This window comes from Etheostoma cragini, chromosome 18, assembly GCF_013103735.1.
Source record: "Etheostoma cragini isolate CJK2018 chromosome 18, CSU_Ecrag_1.0, whole genome shotgun sequence".
Lineage (NCBI taxonomy): Eukaryota > Metazoa > Chordata > Actinopteri > Perciformes > Percidae > Etheostoma > Etheostoma cragini.
Window position 1 is genome coordinate 2771420 of NC_048424.1, and position 9183 is coordinate 2780602.

Genomic DNA, 9183 nt, shown 5'->3' on the forward strand with positions numbered 1-9183 from the left:
CTTGGCAGAGCACCTTTAAGCAGATTTTTTGGTCTTTCGTGCTACTCGCTACCATCTATCTTAATACTACATCCTCTTACAGCTGCTCTGCCTGGGGATTCCATGTGGGTTATTAAAGGGTATAAAGGGGGATTTTTGCGTTGGTATCTGACGCTGAGAGCCACTGACCAAGCATCAGTATTATACGTTTTATTTAACAAATTTATCAACAACAACAACAAAAATATACATATATATATACACAGCTTTACCAAAAATATTTTACCAGATGATGCAATTTCAGAGTGAGAGGAGAGTTTCTCTTTCAGGTCTTGAGCTCGCGCCTGCAGCAGCTACGCACTCTCTTTTAGTCTTTCAAAACACAATTGAAACATCTTCTTGTGTTTCATCGACGTCGTCACGAGGCTGAAGACGATCTGTGATGGTTGTACAGAGGACTCTGAGGTTTCCTGTCCTCTGGAGTGAAAACAAAAAGAACATCATTCATCAGCATCATTTTCATGTCTCATATGTTGGTTTATTAGTCTCAGCAATGTCCTAAATACAGCAGGCCACTGTAGATTTTTTCAACACATTCTCATAAAGTGTTAAATTTGTCGTATGATATCCTACGAACTGCTCCTCAGATCTCTGCAGGGTAAATCCAGACATCTAGCTAGGCTATCTGTCCAACTTTGAACGTCCATGTTCCACCAAAACAAGTGCCTTCCTGAAACTATTTTGCAGCAGCACCGTGGCTCCGCTCGGCATTTAGCACCTCTCAAGAAGATTGTGATTGGTTTAAAGAAATGCCAATAAACTAGAGCACGTTTTTCTCCCATCTCCGAATGCTGTGTGAACTAGCCAGACCCTCCTCTGCGGAAAATGCGGATTATGAAATCATGCAGGCCCCTTATTAGTTTGTGGGGAAATCTGCAATTTATGCGGCTAAAGTGCGGCGTATTTGAAAAAATGAAACCCCCGCATAAATATGCAGACTTTGGCTGATTATGCATTGGATTATGTGATCGCATAATTGCGTTTTTCTGGAGGGAGTGAAAAGACCGCTAGACGGAACTGTCCTGTAACCGGTCAGCACACTCCATACTTTCGTAGGATATCGTACAAATTGTTGTGCATTAGATTTTGTAAAATATCATACAAACCTGTTCATGGGAATGTGTTATAATAAACGTATCGTTTCATCATTTAAATGCGAACAGTTTCGCTGCGGTGCGTTTGTGAGCAGCTCCAGTGATGCTTGAAGCTGCTTGTTCAATATCAGATTAGTCTTATACAGTTTAAAGTTTGGTTTATTTTTTTCTGTCAATGAAAACTGAAATGTAATCCTTTAGATTACTGAAGAAACCTTCAGTTAAAATAGAAGTTAAAAATAGAATAACATTTGAAATTTGTGTATGTAGATGGTTTTCTACACCTGTCATTAATCCGAATTCAGGCTGCAGACACAGTTTATTAATTTATCTGCATTTTATACTTGAGCAAAGTACAACTTTTGATTTATAAACAAAAAATCTAACCCAGGAGCTGTTTCTCTTCTGTGTAACATTAGGGGTTGTTGAGCAGAGAAACGCAGCATTTAACAGAAAATAAACCTGTTTTCATAGCTTATAACACAGAAAGGAACTACTGCGACTTTTTGGATGAATGTTTCTCAGACTTGTCATTTTCAGACCAGCCACAAAGTCCACTACCCCTACAGTGTTAGAAGACTGAAATACAACCGCGGATATCAACAGAGGGATGGAAGAAAAATGTGGAATTTGGAGGCGAAGAAAAGCCCAGCTTGAGTCCGCCATCTCCGTATGTTCTGTGTCAAAAACGTTGTGGTTGATTTCCGTCTATAAATCAAGACATCAGGCTTTCATTATGGAAACAGTCTCACCGTCTCTTTGTAGAAGTTTGAAAGAAGTTGCAGAATGGAAATCTGCAGCATCTTGTGTTGCTGCAGGATCAGGATGGGCCTGAGTCAGACTGGGAGTGAGACTTGGAGTGAGACCGAGAGTATGACTGGAAGACTGGGGCTGCCAGTGGGGTCCTGTGCTCATGTGGTTGGCTGCTGGACCTCCATAGACGCCGTAGTGGTTCGGTGGAGAGTACGCACAGGCTGAGACGTAACCAAGCAGACTGGGCAAAGACTGAGGGAGAAAGAAAATCAATTAAAGGTCCCATGACATGGTGATCTTTGGATGCCTTTATATAGTGGTTATAGTTATTTAGTGGTCCTGTAATACTGTATCTGAAGTCTCTTTTATATAGACCTTAGTGGTCCCCTAATACTGTACCTGAAGTCTCTTTTATATAGACCTTAGTGGTCCCCTAATACTGTATCTGAAGTCTCTGTTATATAGACCTTAGTGGTCCCCTAATACTGTATCTGAAGTCTCTTTTATATAGACCTTAGTGGTCCCCTAATACTGTATCTGAAGTCTCTTTTATATAGACCTTAGTGGTCCCCTAATACTGTATCTGAAGTCTCCTTTAAATAGACCTTAGTGGCCCCCTAAAACTGTAATTGTATTTTTCCCTGTCAGCACCACTTTTGCTGTATCAGACCGCTCTCGTCATTATAGATAATAAAAATAAATAAATGCCTTTTCCAAAATGTCGTCACTTTCTTTAAAATCCTCTTACTAATCGCAAATCCCTAAACTCAAATAGTTCTTCACAAACACAGACACAAGAGCACAAACACACAGAGTCTAGGCTTGGCTCTGATTGGCTGATTAACCACAGTTAAGCCACCTATTTAAAATCAGCAGATCAGAGCTCAATGTGTACGTACCATAGCAAGCATGGGTTAAACTGACAAGAAACAGACTTTATTTGACGTATATAAGAAGCTTCATTTTGTTATTGTATCATGTGTCATCAGCACAGCGGTCTCTCTGTAACACTGATCCACAGACTGTAGTTTTTTACTCTTAAACCAGCTTGAAAACAGGAAGTGTGCCTCGATATTAGCCAATCAGAGCTCTGGTTACATTAAAGGATGCCAGGATGCCTCCTGTTTGCCTCAAAATCAAAACAGATGGTAAAACAGCTGGTGAATCAACAAAGTGAATATTAACAATCCTACTTTTGATTTTCCTTCTTTTCCCCAAGTACGTGTATGAATTCAGCTGTTGTTCTATGCTTTACTGTCAAATGTAAGATTTTCCCACTTCAATAACCTGTTTTTAATTTTACCTTTTTTTAAGTTCACTGATGTTGGATTCATTCATGAAGTCAGTTCAAATGAGGAAACACAAAAGAGAGTTAAGTCCATTTTATTTACCTGCTGTTGGTATTTGAGTTCCAGCTCGTTGCTTGTTTTCTCCACTTCATTGATTCCAGAAGGAAACGGTCCGCTGCTGCTCATACTACTAGTCATACTACTAGTCAGACTACTAGTCATACTACTAGTCATACTACTCATACTACTGCCCATACTATTGGCCATCCTCGTCCTCTCCTCCATTTTGGCTGAATGTCCTTCAGATTCACACAGTGCTGGAAAAGATTGAAACAATAACACTGAATTAACATAAATGTAAATAGTTTAATATTTTATGGTTGATGTCGGCAGAAGTTTCACTCGAGAAAATGTTCATGAAAACATAGAAAATGAATTGAAACATTCAGATTTGTTTTACCCATTAGAGTTTAGGAAAACAAAACTAAAACTGGATCTTTTCTCTGCAGCTCAGACCAAAGATGGATTTATAAAACAGATCTGTCATTAAAACTTTCTCCATTTCTTCTTGATCACAGTCAAAAAATCATTTCACTCAGTCACAAGTGGCTAACGAACTTATAATTTACAGGTTTTGTTGATCTGACTTAGACTCCTTTGAACATCCATGGCGCTGCTTTCAAATGCCTCATACTGAATCAGACACTCCAAAAGACTAAATGAAGAAACACGAACAGCTGCTGTCAGACTTTATGTCCGACTGTATAAAGATGTTTTGACTGTATAAAGATGTTTTATGGAATGTTATAAACACAAGAAATTCTGGAAAAAAACTAAAAAATATTGGTTTAAAGGTCACATTATGATTACATTATGCATAGGCGTAATTTACAAAGCTGGACAGATCAAACCCCCCCCCCCCCATGTCTTATCATAATGAGAATCACATCAAGTGCCAAGAACAGAGTTTACTGCTTTGATGCCGTGAGAAGAGTCAAATATATTTGACTGTATTATTGCATGTCTCATATAGACTTCTCAGTTACAGTTTGGTGTGCAAAAATGTCGAAGAAAATGCCAAAAACGTTAGGAAGAAGCGTGAAAAAAAGAACGTAGGTAGGCCAGAGTGTATTGTGAATCTAAATGTTTATAGGGGCCAGATCAAAATTAGTAAGGGGCCGGCATTGGCCCACGGGCCTTGAGTTTGACACGTGTGTCTTAGAGTGCACAATGTACCCTAAAGTCTGGTGTTTGAATCGCCCATTTCATTGTGAACATCAATAAAAAAGTTAGGCCTAAGTTCTAGAAAAGACACATGATAGTAATGTGGGAAAGTTTAAGGGAAATTAAAAGGTAGCCAATAAATCTTTTTTTTTTAAATGTTTTTAAAGTGTTACTACCAATGTTAGGTCTCTAAATATTCAGAATGTCTTGTCTCCAATAACTACCTTTCAGACAGAGATTCATGTAACAAACTTTATTTGAAACACAGCTAGAGTGATGGGCCCTCAGGATGTCTGAAGATGCAAGTTATTGATTGGTCTTTGTTTATTCACTATTAAGCCGAGTTAGGGGTTGAATTTAACGTCACTAGGTAGTTATTAAGTTATAAAAATAGAAATGTGTTTGGGGAAGGTTTTGCTTGGTAGCCTTGAGAAGTTGACGTTTTTAACATTACAGGAGAATGAGTCTTTCCTTAACATAAATAAAGACATTTGAACCATAAATTGATGCATAATGAAGTTCACCAGAATGCAGCAAATGAAGTGTTCCACGTCCAAAGTTGTGTTTTATTTTATTGAGATGACTCCAGCCGTTATCGCCCCCCAACATTGTTGAAACAAAACCTTCGCCCTTGAGAAAAATAAAGTGTCTCCACCAACCTGCCGGGTCCACGAAGGCTCGGATGCCCAGGATGTTGTGCCAGCTCCGCGGAAGGCCGACGTGTCCGGTCCCGGTGTGGGTCCCTGCGGGCCCGGTGTATGAGTATGCCGGGTACACGTGTCCGTACTGCAGCTGAGCCGGGGCTGGTTTCACGCTCTCATACGGATGCGACAGAGTTTTATTCCTGAGTATCCGGCTGATTGAGCTGACTGACGGCACGTTATGCTTGTCGCACACCCCGTCCGACAGCAGCCGGTCCCGGATCTCCCAGGCGAACATGCCTGGGTCGCCCTGCTTGTAGTCCCCGATGCTCCGGACCACAGCAGGGGTAGTGACCCGCGGCTTGCTGCCGCCGATGGCTCCGGGCAGGATGGAGCCGGTGTCGTTGTAGCGCGCCAGGATCTTGGACACGCAGCCGTGGGAGACGCGCAGCTGGCGGCTGATGTCGCAGGGCCGCATGCCGAGCTGCGCCAGCTCCACGATCCGCAGCCGCACCGGGCCGGGCAGCGGCAGCTGAGACTATTCCAAATGTTGCTGTCTAATTAACTGTCTCGGACATTATAGCGATTACCAAGTGTCTCTTTCTGACTAATAAAAAAAAATATATTTTAATCATTTCTTTTTAAACTAATTAAAGTGTTGAATGAATCCCAGGATGCATCCTGTGCTTTTTGTCATGTGACCCAGATAATGCAAAAACACAGCCTATGAACTAAATAGCATGTATGTTATCAGTAAGCTTTTTTCTAACTGAATCCTACTGTATCATTTTAATTTGAATGTTTTTCAATAAAAATGAGAAAAATTACACTAAAATGATCACTCCCTCCAATACCGTGAATCATATCGCAATATCAGTCAAAATAATCACAAGGAGATATCTTCCTCATCTCGTGCAGCCCTGGAGTGTGGTCTAGACCCACTGTGGTGGTCTAGACCCACTGAGGTGGTCTAGACCCACTCTATGGGAACAGTGTCCTGAGATAACGTCTGTTATTATTTGACACTATAAATAAAACTGAATCAAAAAATGGATTTGAGTAGAACAGAAGAGAGGAGGAAGAAAAAGAGAAAGAAATAAAGATAAGAGAGGAAAGCGTAGTGCGATGATGACTGTATGCCTACATAATGTCAATTATATACAAGTTAGGTCTATAGCTCAGCCCTTAATGGGGCCAAAACCCAAACTGTGCGTCCTTTAATAAGGAAGTGACGTTTGTCTTTTCAGAAATAGATTTTCTCAAATGTTTTAGTTTGATAAATAAACCGGTTTTTTAGGAAATAGCTTTTAGATGAGAGACAAATGAGGATTTTGTTTAATTTTCATTAAAGAAAAGAGCTGCAGTTCTCATATGCATTCAAGAAGTTATGAGTTATAAACAATGTAGCCTATTGTTTTAATAAAATATAAACATTTATACCCTCAGAGCAGGGGTCGATTTTTAGGCCAAGGACCCGTTAAATGAATCAGAGATGGATCAGGGACCCCCTTCTACATATACTGTATAATGTGAAGTTGAACATTAAACTGGGCCTACAATAACTTTTAGGGCAGCCTTACACTTTTATATTTACCTTTTTTGTCCTTAGACTACTGAGCTTTTCAACTCAAATACCCTAATAACTGTCGGCATGATTACATAAATTATCATTTTATAAATCCTTTGGGATTAACTGTATCCTTACTACCTTAGTGACAACCTTACCTATGAACAGTAAGCCTATCAACAGAGGGGATTTACATTAATAATAAATATATATAATAAAAATATAATAAAATGTTGGAAATATGTTGAAGCTTTTTAATTTTTGAAAAATCTTTTTAAAAAATTGGCAATAATTTGGAGGCCCTGCTATAAAGCTACAACAACATTTGAATGAGAACAACATGTAGGCTATGTTTTAAGTTATTAAATCAAGGGACACTAATTTCTTTCATTATAACCATGATACATTGATTGAATAGGGTGAAGTTGATGCAACACGGCTACTAATTACCATTTCAGTTTCAATTGAAGGGTTTTATTTATAGAATATCATTTGCATTATTGTGCTTTTATTATTTAATTATAAGTAAAATATTGCTGCTAAACACCATGAAGCTTTAACATTTAACATAAATTAATCAAATATATCCAATCATCAAGCTTCTGATCTTATTAAAAATACCTGTCAATCAAAACAATTGCAGCAGGTGGATTTTGAAATCTTGTCCAGACTCCATATGATCTCTTTGTTTAGGCATTTAAGAAATAAAAGCAGATGAAATTCATTTTTGCATTATGAATTTAAAATTCTTGACAAACAACAAACTGCATCCTGGGTCCTGAATCAATTAAAGCGTACACGTTATGTGTCCACTCCCTTTTCATTTAAACTCTTTCTTAATCCCCTTTTTGTATCTGTTTTTCTTTGTTGTGATTTATTTTCCTGCATTTATGTGACTGTTTATGAATAGTTAAATACAACCTTGATTCACAATCAACCATGCAAGTGAACAACTGTCCCCAGATCAAAGAACTACACTTACACAAGTCTGACTTTGTAACTTTGTCTTATTCTCCATGGAGTTGACATTTTGAAAGCATACTTACACATTAATAAATGCATGAAAAAGTTGTAGTAGTAATTATCTTCTTTTCTCCTGCCACTTATGTCAAAAAGAACTCCAATCTAACAATTAAACACATATTTCTGAACAAAAAAGCACCAAAGCAACTTTTCCTAAGAAAACATCTGAAATGGAGAGTAAAAATATCTCCTTTTTTTTAGCCTGGCATGGATTTACTCTCGCTCTTGTTTGTGTAAGCTTCAGTTTTGTTTGCCTCACCCATCAGCTGCCGTCCACAGCGTCTCTGTGCTCCACCATCCAACGCTCCGACTGCAGTGATCCTCCTCCTCCTCCTCCTGTTGATGTCATGTCATTGCTTCCTGTTTGCAGGAGGATCATTTTGCGTCAGCACTCAGAAGGCCGAGGGATCCTGAAGGGCTCTTTGGTTCACATGTTCACACTGAACGTGTCATAACAGGCTGAGGAAACCCTGTCCCATTTGACTTAGGGAGCACAACCAATCAAATCATTCCCAAACAGAGCTAAAGGGTACTTGTCAGTAGGTTTGTAACAATTAGCACATAATTGTCTTTTTTTTTAATGTAATTGCGGATTCTTTGTTTAACTGCAATTAATTGCTTACATTAGCCAAGGTCCTAAGTTGCATGACTGTTGAAGGTCATTGTTGGTATGTCTGAATGTATAAGTGATTATTGGTCGGCCTGTTAAGTTAAAGCTAGTTATTGGCACATTACGACAAAAATGATGAGGGGGTTAAAGTTATATAAAAGATGTTTCATCATAATAAAGAGGCATAGTTGGCTTCATAGGCTGTGTATTTGTGTTATTAAATTATCTTAGTCACATGACAGACATATATAACCAAAGGATGTTTCCTGGGTTTCATTCAAAAGTTCAACTTGTTTAAAAAATAATTGAAGATTTTAAAACTTTGACAGAAGGCGACAATTTCATTGTTAATTGAAAATTATTTCGGAAAATTTTCTATTAGATGTTTTATTACAGAAAGTGTATGAAACCCATGTCCACAACATGCCATACATTCTGTCATTGTGTTACATACGAATTATAGTGAAAACCAATGACTGCCCTTTACCCCCTGGAACCCCCTGAAACCCCTCAAGGACCACTAGGGGGCCCCAGAATCACTTAAGAATACTGAATGTTAACAAATGGCCTCATGCATAAACTTTTACAAGAGTTAGCTTAAAGTGACAGCTAAGCTGTTAAAATGGTTAACTTAAAGTGATGAATAAACAGTTGAAATAGCAAAAAGCAACGGGTAAAGAGTTGAAATAGTTGGCTCAAAATAACGGATAAAAAGTGTAAATACACTAACTTTAAAATTAACTTAAAGTGATGAATAAACAGTTGAAATAGCAAAAAGTAACGGATAAATAGTTGAAATAGCTAGCTTAATGTTAGGATAAACAGTTAGAATAGCTATCTTAAAGTAACGGATAAACAGTTAGAATAGCTATCTTAAAGTAACGGATAAACAGTTAGAATAGCTATCTTAAATTAACGGATAAACAGTTAGAATAGCTATCTT

At 38.3% G+C, this 9183-nt stretch overlaps 1 protein-coding gene across 1 annotated transcript; it reads right to left on the reverse strand.

Moving 5' to 3' along the window:
- Positions 1-200: 200 nt before the first annotated feature.
- Positions 201-5572, reverse strand: pax1b (paired box 1b). The gene is made up of 4 exons (XM_034899387.1): positions 5059-5572; positions 3278-3492; positions 1886-2138; positions 201-456 (listed from the first exon to the last, which is right to left on the reverse strand). Exons 1-4 carry the CDS (start codon positions 5516-5518, stop codon positions 398-400), a joined length of 987 nt encoding a protein of 328 aa, XP_034755278.1. The 5' UTR covers positions 5519-5572; the 3' UTR covers positions 201-397.
- Positions 5573-9183: the final 3611 nt, after the last annotated feature.

Excerpts from the sequence above, each read along its gene's own strand:
- pax1b (XM_034899387.1), bottom strand. The coding sequence starts at position 5,518 with ATGCGGCCCTGCGACATCAGCCGCCAGCTGCGCGTCTCCCACGGCTGC. Across the intron at positions 2,139-3,277 it reads AACTCAAATACCAACAGCAG|TCTTTGCCCAGTCTGCTTGG; the intron begins GTAAATAAAATG and ends TTTCTCCCTCAG. Across the intron at positions 457-1,885 it reads CAAACTTCTACAAAGAGACG|AGGACAGGAAACCTCAGAGT; the intron begins GTGAGACTGTTT and ends TTTTCACTCCAG.